General features: G+C 50.0%; 5 protein-coding genes across 5 annotated transcripts; 4 read left to right on the forward strand and 1 right to left on the reverse strand.

The window, feature by feature from the left end:
* Positions 1-354: 354 nt before the first annotated feature.
* Positions 355-2,735, forward strand: KD926_000248 (uncharacterized protein; the record flags this gene model as incomplete). Its single annotated transcript, XM_053104186.1, has 2 exons — positions 355-762; positions 816-2,735. 2 exons carry the CDS (start codon positions 355-357, stop codon positions 2,733-2,735), a joined length of 2,328 nt encoding a protein of 775 aa, XP_052952509.1.
* Positions 2,736-3,145: 410 nt separating this feature from the next.
* KD926_000249 (NAD(P)-binding protein) lies at positions 3,146-4,633 on the forward strand (the record flags this gene model as incomplete). Its single annotated transcript, XM_053104187.1, has 5 exons — positions 3,146-3,188; positions 3,243-3,729; positions 3,838-3,939; positions 3,989-4,088; positions 4,403-4,633. 5 exons carry the CDS (start codon positions 3,146-3,148, stop codon positions 4,631-4,633), a joined length of 963 nt encoding a protein of 320 aa, XP_052952510.1.
* A 921-nt stretch (positions 4,634-5,554) lies between these two features.
* KD926_000250 (OPT superfamily oligopeptide transporter) lies at positions 5,555-7,190 on the reverse strand (the record flags this gene model as incomplete). The annotated part of the gene is made up of 5 exons (XM_053104188.1): positions 5,555-5,916; positions 5,977-6,117; positions 6,175-6,378; positions 6,579-6,996; positions 7,056-7,190. The coding sequence occupies 5 exons, from the start codon at positions 7,188-7,190 to the stop codon at positions 5,555-5,557; spliced, it is 1,260 nt and encodes a 419-aa protein (XP_052952511.1).
* Positions 7,191-8,878: 1,688 nt separating this feature from the next.
* Positions 8,879-9,751, forward strand: KD926_000251 (uncharacterized protein; the record flags this gene model as incomplete). Its single annotated transcript, XM_053104189.1, has 1 exon — positions 8,879-9,751. The coding sequence occupies one exon, from the start codon at positions 8,879-8,881 to the stop codon at positions 9,749-9,751; it is 873 nt and encodes a 290-aa protein (XP_052952512.1).
* Positions 9,752-15,163: 5,412 nt separating this feature from the next.
* KD926_000252 (retrovirus-related Pol polyprotein from transposon TNT 1-94) lies at positions 15,164-19,501 on the forward strand (the record flags this gene model as incomplete). Its single annotated transcript, XM_053104190.1, has 4 exons — positions 15,164-15,361; positions 15,509-15,752; positions 15,863-17,700; positions 17,777-19,501. 4 exons carry the CDS (start codon positions 15,164-15,166, stop codon positions 19,499-19,501), a joined length of 4,005 nt encoding a protein of 1,334 aa, XP_052952513.1.
* Positions 19,502-19,691: the final 190 nt, after the last annotated feature.

Raw genomic sequence — 19,691 nt, forward strand, 5'->3', positions numbered from 1 at the left:
GGTTGTTCCTTTTTTTAGTATTATACTAGGCCCAATATAATTGATCGTTATGATTGGTTCGGTCCCTCTAGTAAACATATTGTAGATTGCTTTTATTTGTAAGGTGTTTAGAAATATCGATTCGTGCCTGAGTCATGCCGGAGCGACGGGATAGTGAGTCGGCTTGACTCTCCGCCGAGGCGGAGCAAGACTAGTTTGTATCCGGCGTTGGCGTCTCGAGATGCAACGCACCAACAACCGACTAGTCCCAAATAGAGTAGGAACCATCATACGGAGACTTTCTGATCGAAAGCCAACACTCAGTTCTCCGTCCGCACGTTTCCTTCCTCCGTTCCACCAATCTGACAAATCCCCATGAGTTCCCACGAACCGACACCGCCGTCGGACCAACCCTCCGCCAAGCGGCGCAAGCTCCGCAAAGGCACCAGTAGCTGCTGGGAATGTAAGCGGCGAAAGACCCGGTGTACGTTTGCTTCGGCGCAGGATGCCGTGTGCGTCGGATGTCAGGGTCGGGGCATTACTTGCGTCAGTCAGGAGTTTCCCGAGAAGGTGGCGCCGAGTAGTCGGGGTCGGCAGATGGGGAACCGGATCGAGCGTGTCGAGGCGCTGATTGATCGGTTGGTTAGGAATAGGCCCGGGAGTGAGGCTGTGGTGGTAGGTGACGATGCAGGTGAGCGGTGCGATGGTGAGAATGAGGGTCCGACGGCTTTTTCGAGGGATGATGAGCCAGGGACGGTGTTGGCGTTGATTGATGGGACGGCGGTACGAGATTGAATCGTGGCTCTGATTTTCTTCGCTGATTTTTGATATCTAAGGAAACATCCAATGGCGGACAAGATGATAGGGCTTCAGTTGCCCATGAGCCCCAGGCATCAGGGAGGCCAGGACCCTCTGTCACGTCTAGATATGCGAAACTTTCGCAGACCCTCTACGATGCACTCCCGTCAAGAAAGGGCCTAGATATCTTATGCAAAGCGGGAGCGCATGTATCAATCCATTTTCACCTGGTGATGATGACACCATACACCGAAATGGAAAAGAAGGGCCTCGACTCCTCCGGGGCACTCCTGGACGTCCCACCGCCCGATACACATCCGGTGCTACTAGCCCATTACATGTTTCGCATTGCGACTGTTCTACAGTACCTCGATCCGGAGTCGCATGGACAGCTTCGGGAAATGTCCGAATCGCCCCGGGCTATGATGAGCAGGCTGGCAGATACGGCCATCAGCTTGGTCACAACGCACGACGAGCTACTAGGAACAGTTGAAGGGCTGGAGGCCGTAATGATGGAGGGAATTTATCAGGCAAATTGTGGAAACCTACGACGCGCCTGGATCGCATTCCGTCGCGCCATGGGCCTAGCCCAACTGATGGGTATGCATCGGGTGAAATGCCCGCCGCTTAGGGTCATTGATCCACAGACACATCGGAAGTTCAACGCGCAGCTCCTCTGGTACCGAATCGTCTACACTGACCGCTTCTTCTGTCTGATGATGGGGCTTCCACAGGGCTCTCTGGACCGGAGTATGGCATCCGAGGCAGCCCTCGCGAACGACACGCCTATCGGTCGCCTAGAACGAATTCATTGCACGATTGCATCTCGCATTCTTGAGCGAAATGACTCTGATCCGGGGGCGTATAGCTTCGCCAAGACCCAGGAGATTGATCATCAGTTACAGGAAGCGGCCAAAACCATGCCCAGCAAATGGTGGCTGGCACCTAACCTGGCCGCTGCTGCGTCAGCCGCCGGAACTGATAATCAAGCCGTGTTTTGGGAAATGCTGCGACTGGTGAACCAACTTTACCACTTCAATCTGCTCAATCAGCTCCACCTCCCATTTATGCTGCGCTTCACTGCTGCCGAACGACGCCTTGATTACTCACAGGCAACGTGCGTTAACGCCTCGCGTGAAGTACTGTCGCGGTTTATCACTTTCCGCTGTTTTAATCGTGTAGCTTACTGCTGTCGAGCCGTGGATTTCTTCGCGCTGACAGCTGCATTGATACTTCTTCTCGCGCATCTAGACGGGCACAGGAGACGCCATGCTCCGCAGGCCGGAGACTCCCAGAACCCCAACGGTAATAGCAGTAAGGGTGACCTGAACTTCTTAGCTCATCAACGTCTCAGTGATCGCGCCATGATGGAGCAGGTCGTTGAGAATATGGATCAAATCGGCCGGGTGAGCATGGATGCCGTCAGCGAGAGAAGCGCCGGCCTGCTACGTCGACTTCTCGCAATGGAAGCAGACGCAGCCGGTGGAAGGCCTTACAGCACACAGAGCGAGTGTATCTCCGAGGCACTCACGGAGGAACAGGACGAAGTAGATGTCGTCCGTATCTGTATTCCATACTTTGGGACTGTACGAGTGGCGCGGGAGGGTGTCATTTCGAAAGAAACACCGCCTGGGATGTGGACACCGGCGACCGATTCGGCGATAGATGCTGGTCATACGTCACAACAGGAGGCCGGAGGAAATCTCGACACCCTAGTGTCTACGCCGAATACGCCGGAAATACAAGCCCAATACCAGACATTTGATGGCATTGCGCCGCAGCAACCGCTCCCTGCCTATGCGCCACAACAACGCCTGGTCAATGACTTGTATCCCGGAATGACAGCCGGAGCGGATGACTGGGCCTTTCAGGGCGTCGACATGGCGTTCTTCGATAGTTTGATGCAGGGATCTATGCGAGATATTCCAGACTGGGGACATGAAACTATGCTCAGTTAGAATTAGATGGCATAGACTATGTTAATATAGTACAGATTAAAAATTAATACCCATGGGCTTCATTATCGCAGCCTGGCCAAAGAAATCCTTATAATCATTACTCTAGCATAATTTCTGATATCTAATCACTCTCCCGAGCCCCAAGGATCGCTAGTTCCGTAGCCTGTAGGCTAAGCATTTCTCGAACATCCATCGCGGACTTCCAGCCCTAACCCGACGATCTCCGCCGAGACGGAGGGAGCAAACTAGCAGATTGGTAAGACATCCATCAGATTCGAAGAATAGCATAAGAATAGTAAAACAAAGTATATAAACCGGTGTTTCCCACTTGATTATCTTTCATATCAACAGCTACAATTCACATCGCCTCAATCGATAATCTTCGCTTCAGACTGCCAACCACAATCACAATGTCTACCACCACCAACGTTCTCATCACCGGTGTCGCCAGAGGTACCTAAACCCACACCCATCACCTCCCAAAATACCTTCTAACTCTAATCATAGGAATCGGACTCTCCCTTCTAGAAGCTTACCTCTCCCGCCCCGAACACACCGTCATCGGCACCGTCCGCTCCACCAACTCCCCTAGCACAGCGAGTCTCACCGCGCTCCCAACAGCGCCCAACACGCGCCTCATCCTCCTCAGCATCGAAAGCACCTTCGCGTCCGACTACCCCGCTGCCGTGGCGACCCTGCGCGAACAAGGCATCACGCATCTTGACCTCGTGATCGCCAACGCAGGCATCTGCCCCGACCCGACTCCCCTAGTGAACCTGGACGTCAAGGACGTGAGCAACGCCTTCGTCGTGAACACCGTCGGCCCAATCCTCCTCTTCCAGGCTGTTCGGGAGCTGTTGGAGAAGAAGGGTCCCGGTGCGAAGTGGGTGTCGATGTCGACGGGGGCTGCGTCGTTGAGTAATTTGGTGGTACACCAGGCCCATGGCGTTGCTGCTTATGGGATTTCCAAGGGGGGGATGAATTGGTTTACTTTGTATGTTTCTCCCTGCTCTTGTTTATTTTTCTCGGTTACTCGAAAGAGTCAATGTGTTTTTCTCTACTATAAAGATATTGTTGTCGTGCTAACTTGGCTCCTTGTTAGGGCTGTCCATGCCTCTGAGCAATGGTTGACTGCGTTCGCAGTGCACCCTGGGTACGTGACTTCCATTACCTATCCTACATCCCATTTCATGCCAGCTTCCCAGTATGAAAAATAGTCCAGATTATGGAAACTAACAATACCGGGGAAACAGACTCGTGCAAACAGAAATGGGTAACAAGGGAGCTCAAATGATGGGATTGGAAGAAGCGCCGAATACCCTAGAAGAAAGCACCAGCAAGACGATTGCTTTGGTAGGCTTTCCTCTTCCTTTCTGAAATGTTATTAATGGCTCGCGGAGAAGAAAAGGGGCGATTGGCTGACTGCATGGACATAGATTGATGGAGCTACGAGGGAAACTGCCTCTGGACGATTCCTTAATTCGATCGATGGCTCGGAGTTTCCTTGGTAAAGGGATGGGTTTGGTATCCACGGGGTTATTTATATGCTAATAAGGTGGATAGTTTGTTTTCTTGTGTTTGGTTGTGCATGTTCATAAAATAGGAGAGGGCTATAGAGTATTCTAGAAGATAAATATTATCACAAAGGGATTATGCGGATTGCACAGGATCAGTCCTCGCGCGATGACACCGCGATCTTTAGCGCTCAGGATTGCCGCTTCATAGTTCCTGACACCGTCCAGGCTAAGCGGATCAAGGTGACCAAATTTCATCGTGACAACCTCGACCTCAGGGCGAAGAGAAATATCGGGGATAAACGACTTGTAATAGGGTCGCTCGAGAAGGACCCCGTCACCCTTATCACAAAACGCCCACGAACAGTGCTCAATCGCGTGTGAAACCCCATTCGACACCATGATTTGCTTAGCTTCAAGGGGAGCCACGGGGTATAGACGCTTATTTAGAAAGTGCGCAACGGCATTTCTCAACCTCTTGCTGCCGAAACTCCCGTCGCCGTAGGTAAATGCATGCGGGGATATTTTTGTGCTGCTTCGGACGAACTCTTGTAGCTCACGGTGCATCAGAGTGTTTTCCGCCACGCCGAGGTTTATGAATCCGCCAGGGTTCTCTTGTGGATGTCATAGATCTCTGAGGACGTCCCAGACGGCGTTGGAATATCCCTGACTTGGGCGTCAGCTCGGGTTGACAGGGTGCTTGTGTATACCATGATTGCTTCTTTGACGGACCAAGGTGATCCTGTGGGGTGCACGAAGTTTGATTACTGTAGGCTAGTCTCAATATAACTAGATAAAAGGCGTGGAAGTGGGAGAAGATGATGGGAGCCGTAGCGTGGAGCGGGATCAGCGGATAACTCCTTGTCCAAGCTGGACAATGAACTTATCCACATATAGCCCTCGCACAAAAAAGCAGCAAAACATGGTATGATTAAGGAGCAAAAATGTCAATTGACGCTGGGATCTCTCCATTCACGTCTTAGACCCCTCCGTGCCGGCATTCCCCCCGTGGGGATATCACGACCAGCTCCCTCAACAAGAACTGTGAAACCCTCAATCAACATTGTCCAGCCGGACAACCCACACTCGAACCGAACCTACTCCCACCAGCCCCCAAGATCGGCATTGCCGCATTCACAGACCCCCCGATCCCCTCGCCGGCGATAAACCCCGCGGCAACAGCATACCCAAAAGCCTCGAACCCCCTAGGGGACCCCTTCCTCCACCCAATCGCTACCAATGAGCCGATAAGAAACGCGATCCCGTAATGCGCTACAGGCAGGGTGAACGCCATCGCCAGGATCATCATATTTTGATGGTAAGCGCGCACTTGGCCCATTTGCCTCGCCAGAGAAAGTGCCGGACCAGAACGGCAAAGATGCCAAGGAAGGACATGATGGTGGCGAGGTTAAGGCTGGACGATGGGATAGGGAGCTCAGGCTCGGTCACGGCGACCGCGACGGTCCTCCAGGCACTGACAGAGGAGGCGGAGAATTCGCAGGTTGCGGTGTTTTCGGTCGTCAGGATGCAGGGGTAGGCTGTGGCGAAGAGAACAAATATTCCCGGTGATATGAATGTGGCTAGGGAGGTTCCGATCATCTGTGTAGTGTATTGTTGGCGTGATGGCGTGCCGAGCAGGTAGCCAACGCGAAAGTCGCCTATGAGGTCTGTTAGGGTGAGAGTTAGTTAGGGATGGTGGAGAGATAAGGGGGGGATGAGGAACATACCACAGGCTTGACTGCCGCCTATGTTGGTTAGAGCTCCTGCGAGGAGGTTCAAGCGCTGAGAGCCTTCGATGGTAGGCTGGCTGTTGACGCCTGCGTTGATAACCTGGGAGACTTTGGAAAGTGTTCCGAGGGGGGGTTGATCTGTTGGTATGGAATTAGCATATGTCCCTTTGATTGGTCGAAAGAATGATATTATACCAGTAGCCACTGTGGCTTGTATAGCCAGCAAGGACAGAATAAAGGCGAGAAAGAATGCCAACAAGGTTTCTATAATTAGCATGTCGTATTGTATCTTCAGAATAGGGCACGATACAACAATCACAATGAGAAGGCCAGGGAACCACATCCATGTCTTGATGCCTTCATCCGCTTCACTGGGAGTGCCACTGCTGCTACTGGGCCCTGATAGCATAGTGTATTGGTAGTTAGACCTTTTTGGTAGTCGGCTAGCTACCCATGCCACCAAGGCCCGTGTGAAATCACGTAGAAGGGTCCATATCAGGTGCCACTGACAGGCCAGCCCTGTTCATAATGATATATAAACTAGCTTCTGTGCCATTCTATGGGTTGTACTATCATGCCTGGGTAAATCAAAGACGCACCAGTCAGCGAAGTAGCCATCATACAAATGACCCCAGGCCAAAGCAACCAGTATCGAGGACTTGGGCGGTCGGCATTGGCAAAGTCACTGGATAGGGAAGAGTATGACATTAGGTGTGACCATTGCGGATCTGTCGATCGATGTTCCCCAAAAGCGAAGCCCTGAGAAACCAGATACGGTCCGATTATTCCCCTAAGGTGAGCCCATGTGGTTAATTGCAATTCATGGGACAAGGTGCGAGAAAGATACCAAGCAAGACCCGAGCCTGCCAGAAATGACACAGCAACATTTAGATTCACAAGCATGCCAGAACCTATGAATGCCGGGGTCCATTCGACAAACCATCCCCAGCTCTCAATCGCGGTGGCCTGGTTAACCAAAATTCCGCTACTTATCAACCATGTAAAGAAATACCAGTCCTATGAAAGGCTTTAGTCGGAAATCTCTACGGGAACTGTATCTGCCGAGTTAGATGTACCCAAAAAATACCGATCGCATACTGCGACACAACACGGAGAAGTAGCGCGAACGAAAAGGCAACCACCAAAGCCCGCATCTTGCGCCGAGCCATATAAGCCCCTTCGATAGCCTGATGCATGCTCCTAATAGTCATTGCCGTCGCTGAGGCCGAAGGGAAGACAAGATCTAGCTCTCGAGCAACATGCACGAGAAAGAATCTCCGAACTATAAAGTCTTTGAGCATTTATCGATACAGAACAAGGCATGACGAACATACGCGGAGCGACGGAAAGTAGACCGAAATACCCGCGTATTGCAGTCAATATCGCGATGCGAAAGTAATCCCTGGAGGGTGTATTCAGTAGTCCTAATGGATACAACGCCGGGATAGCTGAGACGAAGACATTTGATAAACCTCCTGCAGCGGTAGCCGCAGTTTGGACGATATTGTTCTCATGAGGCCCAAATTCCGCCCTTGAGGGTGAAGATTTGGCCCATTTTCTGAGAACAGCGAATCTGACAACGGACTTTTCTCACTAATAGTTGATAGAGAGATGGTAATAACAATATGACAACTCACACCAAAGATGTTAGCCGATGATGTCCACCCCGCTTTCAGGCCGAGGTAGATGTTGGACGCGTTAACAAGAGTGCCGCAGAGAATTCCGACCACCAAAGCGTGCAGAGTCAAAACAGGACCAGATGCTGGCTTATTATCATGAAAGGGCTTAAATGGGTCCGAGCCAGCTTGCTCGTCTCGCTCCTCCGCCGGGGTAGTTTCTGTTGTTGTCTGGATATGGATATTTGTTGGTTGGCTTTGGTTTCGTCTCGTGTTTATCCGCCACACTCGTAGTGCCTGTGCTTTTCCGGGGACCCCTGGCCCAAGAATTGACAAATCTCCAAAATCTGCGCCACTTTCAATAACTATATTCAAAATCTGACTAACGCTAGTTGATCATACAGTAAGAAAGACAGAAGCATTATAGAGATAACAATCCCCTCTAGAGTACTCAATAATCTGGATACGGACTGTGGACTACATATAGTAGTGTATTAGATCATGAAAGTTTCGTATTGCCTAGTAATTTGTATGCAGAGTCGAAACTCCATGAAGGTCTGATCGTCTTGATTTAGACGATCGAAACGAATCTATTTAAAGTGCAATATGACTACGTGGCTTCTTTGAAATCGGCTTATCTTGAAGCCATGAAATGCCGTCAGAGTTGATCTAGACGGCAAGCGGCAAGGTGTTGGATCCTAGCGGTAAAATTGCCCCATCTTCGCTGACATAGTGTTTGATCGCCTTGGCCTTTCAAAATTTCTCAATATTTTGGTCAGAGGGCGTATATAACATGTCTCTAAGATAAGATACTAGAAAGAGACAATAAAAAGGAAGAAAAACAAAAAGAAAAGTCCCCGTACAGGGTTAGCAATCCATCCGAGATCGGCGTGGTAATCTGGTCAACAAACTTGCCGGATCGCCAGAGTGTTAGCATCACACTAATTATGTAGAAATTGATACTCCGTAGTACCTATTGTGCCTCAAATCATCGGCTGATCTTGATTTAGGAAATGGGGACGAATTATTATCAATTTACGTCGGACAGTTTCAAGGCGGCGCAAGATCCCTCCGGCCGGCCCCCAAGACTTAGTCGGAGAAACAACATTGTCCGATATATTATCAATCCGCTTGAAATTGTCCGAGATGTGCTCTTTAAATAGAGGCATAAACTCGTTTGAGATTTACAGAATACCAAATCAATTCCATTGTTGTTATCCATTACTGACCTGTGTCTGGTTTTCTCGCCCTATCACCTAAATCTGACTACCTACTGGGACACAATGACTTCCTTGAACGACCTCCTCAAGATCGCAAATCCAGTTCGTGCATTTGCATTGAAAACTTTCAGCGTTACCTCTCGCCCAGACGAGGTGCTCCAAATCCCCTCGCGAGAAGAAGGGCGGTTTATTCGAATCCACGCCTACAACACGCTCAATAGAGATGGCCCGGTCCCGGTCCTCGTCAATTTTCATGGCAGCGGGTTCGTGAACCCTCTCCATGGGAGCGATGATGAATTCTGTAAATTTATCGTCGAGAAGACTGGGTTCGCGGTCCTGGACTGCTCCTATCGACTTTCGCCAGAACACCAATTCCCTGCGCCGGTCCACGACGCCGAAGATGCAGTCCAATGGGTTCTTTCGCACCCGGAGAAGTTCGATGCTTCCCGACTATCAATTTCTGGGTTCAGCGCAGGAGGAACTCTATCGCTCGTTCTCAGCTCGGTGGTCTTTCCGCAGGGAACATTTCAAAATGTCGTCGCCGCCTATCCTCCAACAGATAATGTCCAGAGCTCCGCCGAAAAGATTGCTCCGGATACTTCGATAGATGCCATTCCCGTCGAGCTGCTGGATGCATTCATTAAGTGCTATTATCCACACCCCGATGATGTGAAGAATGTTCTCGCCTCGCCAGCCTTAATACCGGCTGAGAAGTTCTCGGATAGAATCCTCCTAGTGACCGCGGCTTGTGATCGCCTCTGTCTCGAAGGGGAAGTGCTTGGGAATAGAATCAAAGAGACTACGGCTAAACATGTCAAGATGCATCGATATGAGGGCTGTGAACACGCGTTTGACAAGGCATATGAGAAAGGGTCTGTTCAAGAAAAAGCGAAAGATGACCTTTACGAGAAGGCAGCCTTGTTCCTGACGGAATGATTTTGCCTCTCATTATGATTCTATCTGCTTTTTTCTACTTTTTCTTTTGTTGTTCAAGCATTTTGTTGTTGATGAAATAGGGAACTGCTGCGATTGATGGTTACATACCAAGAGCAGCCTTATGCAGCGGATTGCATAATTCTGTGCATTATGGTTATGTTTTGATGCCTGGGGTGCAACACATATTATCTCTTTTTCTTCAGCATATTTATAAAGGTCTCACCTATTTGAAATAATTTATTCTATTATCACGGATCATCTGCCCTGCATTGAACCTGCTACATACATTAATTAAGACATGTGGAGGTTCAGCCCGCCATTCCATATGGCGAATATCTTGGGTACATAGTTGTACAATACTCACAAGAATCTCTCCTTTCTAGGTAGTCGTTTGATTGACTTGGCGATTTAGACAGCAAATTGGATGTTTATTCTTTCTTTGGTTGGATTTTCCTTTGGCGTTTCAAATTAACGCGTGTTGTACATGAAAACTGTTGGCAGACAGAAGCGGAAACCAGGCCCCTTCTGGAAGATACTTGCTCATCAGAAGACCTATCCGGGGAGGCTATCTGGATCCAGGAGACCCTGACAGCAGTACTGAACCGACATGCAAAACAGTTACGGGTGACCCCAAGATCCAAGCGCTGGTGGGGCCCAGGGATTAAAGAAGCCCGCAGGACCTACAGCCAGGCAAGACGGGCATAGCAGAGACAGGAGATCTCCATAACAGAGCTGAGAGAAGTCCGGAATCACTACTATCGTACCATCCGGCAAGCGAAGAGGATCTGTTGGGAAGCCTTCCTGGAAGGGGCAGCAGGCCAGCCAGGTCCAGAAAACACTGCTAGATACTGGCAAGCTCTAGATTATACGAAACCTAGAGCTACCACAATAACCCCAACTCTGCGCGGACCGCAGGGGCAAGTTGCCAGCTCAATTGATGAGAAAGAGGCTCTGGTTCGGGAGATAGCCTTTCCCCGGGTACCAGGGGTCAGTCAAACCCCTGAGGTCTCTCAAGGGTCCTAGCACGACCAAGTGGACGAGAAGATGATTAGACAGGCTCTATTTCACCAGTCTGTCCAGAAGGCACCAGAAATTGATAGGCTTAACTTCCGGGCTCTCCGGCTCCTATGGGAGTGGGATAGTTCCAGTATAGTTACTCTCGCCCGACAATGTTTCCGGTTAGGGTTACACCCGCCGACATAGAAGATAGCGAAAGGTTTCTTGCTCAGAAAACCTAACAAGTCAGATTACTCAGTGGTAAAGGCTTACCGGGTGATCAGTCTACTCAATTGTCTGGAAAAAGTCATTAAAAAGATAGCAGCAGATGCAATTGCCAGTCATTGTGAGACAACAGGAGCTTTACATCCAGGACAGATGGGCAGCCGCAAACAACGAAGTGCTATAGATGCGGTAGCATGTCTGATACAGAATACCCATGAATCTTGGAAACTACAGCAGCTTGTAAGAGCTCTGTTCCTTGATGTAAAAGGAGCATTTGATCATGTCAATCCAGGCAGGCTAATAAAACGGTTAGTTAACTGAATTAGGCTTAGATAAGGATCCGATCCGATGGGTACAATCATTCTTAACTGACCGGTAGGTCCAGCTACAGATTGACAATACACAGTGCTCACCACACCCAATTAATTTAGGGGTGCTACAAGGCTCACCAGTATCTCCTATTCTCTTTATCATTTACCTCAGCGGCGTGTTTGAGGTAATAGAAAGGAAAATATCAGGGATTTAGTGTCTCTCATTTGCAGATGACCTAGGCCTGATAGCCTCAGGATACTCTGTCAGAGAAGTCTGTGACAAACTGCAAGACACAGCCCGGGTGGCTATTGAGTGAGGACATGATAATATGGTCCAATTCGACACGGGAAAGACGGAGGCAGTTCTGCTTACCCGCAAGCATAGCCGTACACTCAAAGATCAGATTCAGCGAGTCCGCATGGAATTAAAGGGCCAGTTGGTTCCATTTAACTCAGAGGCCACCAGGTGGCTTGGGGTATGGCTTGGCTCTGGCCTGAGCCTTAAGGCGCATTATCAAACCTGCATGCGCAAGGCCCGGGCTGCGGAGGACCGGGTGCTACAATTATGCCAGAATCATAGACTCGCCCCAGGGCCGGCTCGCCAGGTGCAGGTTGCGGCAGTACAGTCAATAGCTCTTTACGGAGCAGAGCTCTGGTAGCAGGGTCAGAGGGATCGGCAGAAAGGTATACAGCTGATGATCAATCAGCAAGCTCGAGCTATTACGGGCATGCTGAAAACTACTCCAGTTAGCCCCTTGGTCCGTAAAACGGGATTGATACCAGCTGAGGTCTTACTAGAAGTCCGGCAATTGGAATATACAAATCGACTGCTTGAGTTATCAGAAGACCATCCTGCTAAGAAAATCCTTCCGGTGAGCTTTCGAGAGGGAGACCAACACGCCCAGCCTGAAGAACAATCAATCAATCAATCAATCAAAGTTCTATTAACCTGGTAGAGCCTATCTATTGAAACGGCAGGCTATGCAGGCGTTTCGCCGATTGAAGCAGAATTTCGAGCCCATACGCCATATAAACCCTCAAAGCAGTAGACAAAGGAAATCAAAAAGTAATATAACTAAACCGGCTTCCACACGCCTGCTGCGTGTTTACTGCGCTCCTAGGCACTGTTCTTTCCTTCCACTCCGTTCTATTTGTAGTATTCCTGCATGTGTGTATCGTATAGCCAGTTAAGACTCCCTGGCCCTTAGCGTTCTGTATAACTATCGTCTTCCTCGTTTAGATCGAGTCCCTCTAGAAGGGTACTGAGTTCCGGGACCTTCTCTTCCTCCTCGTCGTTAAATTTAGCAAATCGGAATTGCTGTAGGAGGCCTGTTCGTTGCATGAAATCGGCGACATAACATATCGCCTGCGGGTGGTTCATGACTGCGTCATAATCCTGTATACGCCCACGCAGTCCCTCGATAGAGTCAAGGCATTCCATCATTATTCTCTGACTGGCGAGGTACAGCGAGCACTCCATAAGGACGTATTTAGGTATTTAAGAGCCTAATTTATACCTGCAGCGGTCGGAATCGATCTGCTTTATCTTGAATTCCGGGTTTAGGTCTATCAGGGTCTCTTCTTGCTGCATAAGGATAAGCTTCTGCGAACTATATAGTAGTATAGATCTTTTTTGAAATCTTACTGTAGAACGATTCCGCTTCATTGATTGACTGGTTAACCGGATCTATCTTTCTCTCTGTCTCCCAGATCCTGCAGCCCGCCTCTCGCTGTTAGGCGAGCCAGAGGTCTCCGTGTCACTACCCACGAAAGGATAATCCTGTAGATAGGGCGGGATACGATATAGGGACTGCCGATATTAAGCTGTAGTTTGTACCCGTTTCTGCTCCGTTACGTACCTTGTACAAACTTTCGATTAGGCGGCGTGCGTCTCGCCGCACCCAGCGCATTTGCATCTCTAGTTACTGGTAGTAGACCTCTATACGCAAGACCGGGTCTCGTGGCCTTCGGCACAGAGGCCGCAGGTTATTGTATTTAAACAAACAATTCCTATATGTCTATATTGCTGACATTTGAAGTATCGCCGAATCCACGCGTTTCTATCGTATAGAACAGTTATCCGGCTATTGCTAGCTTAAATAGTCTCTTTCATGATTGCCTCGTTTGCATGCCTCAGGTCAGAGAATTCGACGACGAGAGCAGAAGATTTCTAGTTCTTATAATTGGAGGGATAGGTAAGCCAGGCTACGCATTTAATATCGGGTTTCTAGTTCTAAATCTTTCTGTTCTCGTCGAGTAACTCGCTGGCTACTCGGTCCTGTTCGCCCTGATCACTTAGGTCCTGAATTGACTTGATCGGGATACTATAGACTATTACGTCCTATGTAGAACGTCGCAGGGTAGCCTCGCTTGACATGAGATTCACCCATTTATCGTAAATTCTGGCAGTCTCGGCTTTCGCGGTAGTACGTAGAACTAAATTAAGATCTCCCGAGCGTAGTTTCCTGGCGGAAACAAATCGGGCCCTCGCCAGGGAGAACGTTAGAATCGTTACTGCAGCTCTTTTCCTTGCATTTTTTGCCTTTTCCTTTATCTCTGCTGATAACTTCTTTCGGTAGGTCTTCTGGGCACCAGTATCCCGCAGTTTAATGATCACTTCGCGGTCCTTGCTGAGGTGGCCGGAGCAGTACTAGAGTCGTGAGTGAAAATCGTATAGGCTGGAAAAGGTACATTCCTGATTACAGAGGCCCAAGATTGGTAACTCTAGTTCCGAATGTTTGACTGGGTACTGTAGGTATGTTGTTGGACGTTCTAAAGGGTCTACTTGATCGAAGCTAGCTCAGGGCCTAAATGAGCATTCCTATCAAGAATATCCGTCGTTTAGCGTTACATAAAACTGCAGGCAGCGAGCTGCTGGCCTCGAGTTCATGGAATATGGTCTGTCATAGCTTTAGGGCTCGATATGGACAATAAACTTGATTAAATAATACATGAAAACTGCCTGGGCTTGGACTGATGGCTAAATGAATATATATTCGTAAAGCATCTTCAGCAACAAAAAGCCTCGCAAGCTTAACTTTGTCAATTTGCTGAAATATGGAGATTTAACTTCTCAAGCCACTGGTTAGAGTGAATAGAAAGTCTACTTTCACTCCAGAAAGTCATAATTACCTTCCAGGAAGTAAATCCGTAATTTGAATATTGTCCTGATTTTGGGGACCTTTTATTTTCAAGCAATTTTAAATGAAAAATTGTGCAGAAGTATAATGTCAAAGTTTGAAGGCGTTATCAACAACAGCGCCTGGCTAGCTCAATCGGTAGAGCGTGTGACTCTTAATCACAAGGCTGCGGGTTCGAGCCCCGCGTTGGGCTGTTCTTTTTTCTTTTTTTCCCGTTCAACCTTCCTCCAATTCTCTCCCTCCCCCCCCCACTTCAAAAGGATGCGTGGAGTGGGTCATGCCTTACAGAGTATTAGCCGTGGCTTAATTCTTTGGATTTTTTTATGTTGGGCCGCGTCTCCTTCCTAATGTAGTGTATTTAGTGTGTCACCTGATCCACACAGTAGATAGCTCTAGCAGCTATGCTGCATCTTGAGGAATTCAAGCATCTTTCTCGTCTTCATCGCACTGCGATCCTGACAGATAATGTACCGGCCCTTCTTATGTGCTGGTACGCGGGTTCAGAAGGAGGCCATGGCCTAGCATGGTCTAGCTGACGTTCTTTCGAACCGCGCCCCCCGAGTGGAAGGTTGCCTTTTTCTATTCCCAAAAACGAGTCGCATCTTCCTTACTTTGATATCAACGCCACGAAAATAAAGTACGATCGTTGGGTTGGACAGGCTTTGTTAGACAAGCTTGGTGTAGATGCTGCATATCCCCTTGGTTTTGGTTTGTCTTACACGACGTTTACTTGCTTCAATATGCACTTGGGCGATAGCGATCAAGCCTCGGATGAAGAGAGCCTGGATGTTTATGCGACAGTCAAAAACATCGGACCTTACAGTGGAGAATATGTTGCCCAAGTGTACGGCTGTCCGAACATGCCTGACTTCCCACAAAGACTACTCCTTGGATTTAACATTTGCGACCTCAATGATGGAGAGGAGGTGACAGTTCATGTAGCTGCATTATTGAGGCCGCTTCAAAGGTGGCAGGATGGCCACTTTATCTTATCCCACGACAAATAGAACTTTGCCGGTGACCCTCATGCTTTGCGTTGTTCACGAGATCTCTAGGCATGTATCTGATTAACTTTGCAAAAATAGCCGCCATTCCTCCTCCCATTCCTCCCATACTTGACTTTCGCAACCGTGCAGATGCGGCTGGAATTCGAGGGGCAAGCCTACGATTGCTACCAAGATTGGTGTCGACGCGAGGCCGAAGCCTACCATACTGTCATTAAGTATCTCTCGCCTACAGTCAGTGCACAGGTGGCCGGCATTGGGACGTCTCGAGAACTCTGGAACGATCTCGAAGAACTATATCAACAGACGGAACTGGCTACCTACTGTGAGTTATTCGCACAGCTGCGAGAGACCACTGGCAACCGTTGCAAAACGGCACGCGATTTTGTTGACCGGTCTGTCTACTGGTAAATCGCCTGAATGCTATCACGCCAGGTTCGATCGGGGACAGAACTCATATTGCGATCCTGCTGACCCAGATCGGGTCGGAGTATGCATTCATTGTTGATGCCATCCAGAATGACAAGGAGCCGGGGACCCCGGCGGCCGTTGGCAATCGGCTCGCCAATGCAGAACGGGTCGTGCGAGGAAAGGATCCGGCGTCCTCCCCGGCGTCATCGGCCGCCTCGATTCATGTGATCACGCCCGTTAAGAAGTGTAGATATTGCAAGAGAAAAGGTCATGACCAATCACGATGCTGGAAGAAGCATCCGCATCTTAGGCCGCAAAGGGACCGTCTGTCCCATACAGACTGGAGTGATTCGAGCGCACCCAGCGATTCAAGTTATGGATCAGGTCAGAAGGAAGACCGGCCGGGCCCGCCGGCTTTCAAGAGACCGAGAGTGAATATCGTGAGGGCGAAGGTGACGACCTTCTATACCCACGCGCCAGACCCACGGTGGATCGTGGACTCCGCTGCCACTAGCCACGTCTGCTGGGACCGGGAGTGTTTTACCAGTCTCCGGCAGCACCGTGAGATGCTCATGACGGCGGGAGATCCGGTGGAAGCCGAAGGGATAGGCACTGTTAAGCTCAGAATTAGGGGGAAGCCTCACCGAACGGTAGTCCTGAAGAATGTGTACTACGCTCCGCGGGTCGGGATCAACCTGATCAGTGTACCCAAACTCTTAAGGGACCACTATTCGGTGGTGGCGCACCCGCGAGGCATCGCCCTGCAACGCAGAGGACGGCCCGTGGGGAGCATCCAGCATACCGGGGATGACTTGTTCGTCCTCCACTGTCAAGCGAGCTGCAAGCCTCGAGTCCAAGTACATTTGGCCAGGAATGCCACAGTCAGCGTCACATCTCGAGAACCTTCAGATTTTGTCATGGCTGATGGGGATCCTCTGGAGTTAAGTGGCGCCCAAAGTGTGGTGACCACCTCTGAACTCCACAGTGGTAACGCATTAGTGAACCTCAAAGAAGATGCGAGCATAGGAGTGGACCAGGAAACATCCGAAGAGCTATGGCACGCTCGAATGGGTCATTTGAATCGGGGAGACTTGCGGCTGGTCCTCCGACAGTCCGGCACTCCGTACCGTCCTCTGACCTGCCAGGAACTGCAGGCAACGCCGCGGTGTCCGGCGTGCATGGCGGGGAAGCAGCATCAGAAGAGGCACTCCCGGCGTAGAAATCCCTCCATTCGATCCTCTGAGATCTTTGAGTTGGTGCACTCTGATCTAATGGAAATGCCTGTTGGCAAGGATGGCTCCAGGTACGTGGTCACCTTTACTGATAATTATTCACGCGGCTCGTGGAGCTATGCAATGAAATGGAAGTCCGAAGCACTACAGAAATTCCAGTTTTTTGAAGCATGGGTACGCCGACAATTCGGGACCCGCATCAAGCGATTTCTCTGCGATAACGGAAGAGAATATCTGGCCATCGGCACCTATCTCGAGTTACAAGGCATGGAGTTTGACACATCCGCTCCGTACTGCAAAGGTCAGAATGGCCTAGCGGAACGTACGAACCGCACGATCCGGGAGCGGGTTAACACGCTCCTGTATGATACGAAACTTCCTCTATCCTTTTGGACCGAGATCCTTGACACTGTCGTTTACCTCAAATTGCGAGCGCCGGCATCGTTCCTGCAGAAGAAGACCCCATATGAGGTTCTATACGGAAAGCTACCAAGCTTGTCCCATCTCCGCCGCATCGGCTCGCATACTTGGGTCTTGATCCCCAAAGAACAGCGGCCCAAACTAGGGCCCCGTTCCTCCGAGTGCCGGCTGCTCGGGTACAGCGAACCGAATCAATATAAGCTGTACGAGGTCCATTCCGGACGGGATCATCTTTTCCCGTGACGTCGAGTTCGATGAGAGGACCCCCGTGGCACCACTCATCCAGGGGGAAGTTGGCAACGGCCTCCCGGGCAACGACCCTCCGTCACTAGACCTTCCAAACATTCCGGTCGCTGCTGTGGACCTAAGTCCGCCGAAACCGATATCGATAGCGATACCGTCAATCGCGCTGCCTCCTCAACCTCCACCAGAAGCAGATGAGCCAGAAGTGGGCGGTAGTACACACGACACTGCTTCTTCTGAAACGACCAATCCCGTAGCGTCCGAAGTGCAAGATATACCGGACCTAGGATACTCGCTCTTCGGGCGACGACGGCAGCCGTCTCGACGACTCCTCGAAGCGATAGGCAAAGTCTACTTTACATTACCGTTGTCGTCCTCAGACCGTGACCCACAGACCTTTCAAGAGGCCGTGTCTGGCCCACATCGTGTGGACTGGTGGGCGTCGATCCAGAAGGAATACAGCTCCCTTCTTGAAAATGGTACATGGGATAAAATTATGCGAAAAGACGTTCCACCTGGACACCGCGTTATCGAGTGCAAATGGGTGTTCAAGACCAAGGCGAACGGAGTTCGAAAATCCCGCCTGGTTATCAAAGGCTTTCGCCAGAGAACTGGAGTTAATTATCATGAGACGTTCGCAGCGGTCTCTCGAATGGATTCTGTCCGCTGTATTGTAGCTAGCGCTATCCTGAAAGGCTGGGAACTTCATCAGTTCGACGCGGTAATAGCATTTCTCCACGGAGACATCGACACCGATATCTATATGGAGTTGCCAGAAGGCTTCCAGGAAGAAGGGTACGTCTGCCGTCTGCGACAATCCCTCTACGGCTTAAAACAAGCGCCACGGATCTGGTACCGGTGTGTACGGCGAGTCCTAAAGGCGCATGGTTTCTTCATGGCACAATCAGACAACTGCGTCTTTTACAAGGAGAACTGTGTGGTCTGTGTCTATGTTGATGATTTCCTGGTGGCCGGAGCCAATGATCGAGAAATCTACCTTGTTAGGAACGCTCTCGAATCGAAGTTCAAACTGAACGATCTAGGAACTCTACGCTCTTTTCTTGGAATCCAATTCGTCATTCACGATGATGGATCTGTATCTCTACATCAGCGACAGTATATTCAAAAGATCCTATCTGATTTCTGCATGGAGACTTGCCAGCCTAAGGATACTCCAATGATTCCCAAAAGCTCTCTGGACCTGAGACCAGACGAGCGCAGTCTTGACGACACCGCCGGAGCCCGCTACAGTTCGGCCATCGGTGCATTGATGTATCTGATGATCGGAACCCGACCAGATATCGCGTTCGCGGTTGCGACACTGAGTCGATTCGTGTCTCGACCGCAATCGCATCACCAAGCCGCGCTGCAGCGACTGCTCCGCTACCTGGAAGCATCGCAGGATGTCTGCATCTCATATCGAAAGGGTGATCTGATCGGCTATACGGATGCCGATTTTGGTGGATCGGTCGTGACCGACGGGGCATACTCTACATCCGGATATATCTTCAAGCTCGCGGGAGGACCTATCTCCTGGTCGTCCAAGAAACAGGGGGAAATCGCCACGTCCACCACTCATGCAGAGTATATCGGCCAGTATAACGCTATTCTACATCTGCAGCGGCTGCGTACCTTCCTGGATGAAACCAATCTTTATTGGTTACCGGTCACACACATTATGGCCGACAATCAGTCTGCTATTGCCTTGTCGCGGAACCCAGAGTTCCATAAACGGGCCAAACATTTCAATGCCAAGTTCCACTATTAGCGATCAGTGTTGGACGCTGGAGAAACTAGCATCCAATATGTTCCGACTAAGCAGCAGGCTGCAGATGGTCTTACCAAACCTTTGGGGCCTAAGGAGTTCGCAGACTTCCGTCAGTTACTCGGTTTGACGAGTATTGCTGAAGACCCAAAACAGAAGGCGTAATCGTACAGGGGCGCTCTTTCCACCCTTT

Source organism: Aspergillus affinis, assembly GCF_023601865.1.
Source record: "Aspergillus affinis strain CMG 70 chromosome Unknown NODE_106_length_126688_cov_89_299950, whole genome shotgun sequence".
In the NCBI taxonomy this organism is placed as follows: domain Eukaryota; kingdom Fungi; phylum Ascomycota; class Eurotiomycetes; order Eurotiales; family Aspergillaceae; genus Aspergillus; species Aspergillus affinis.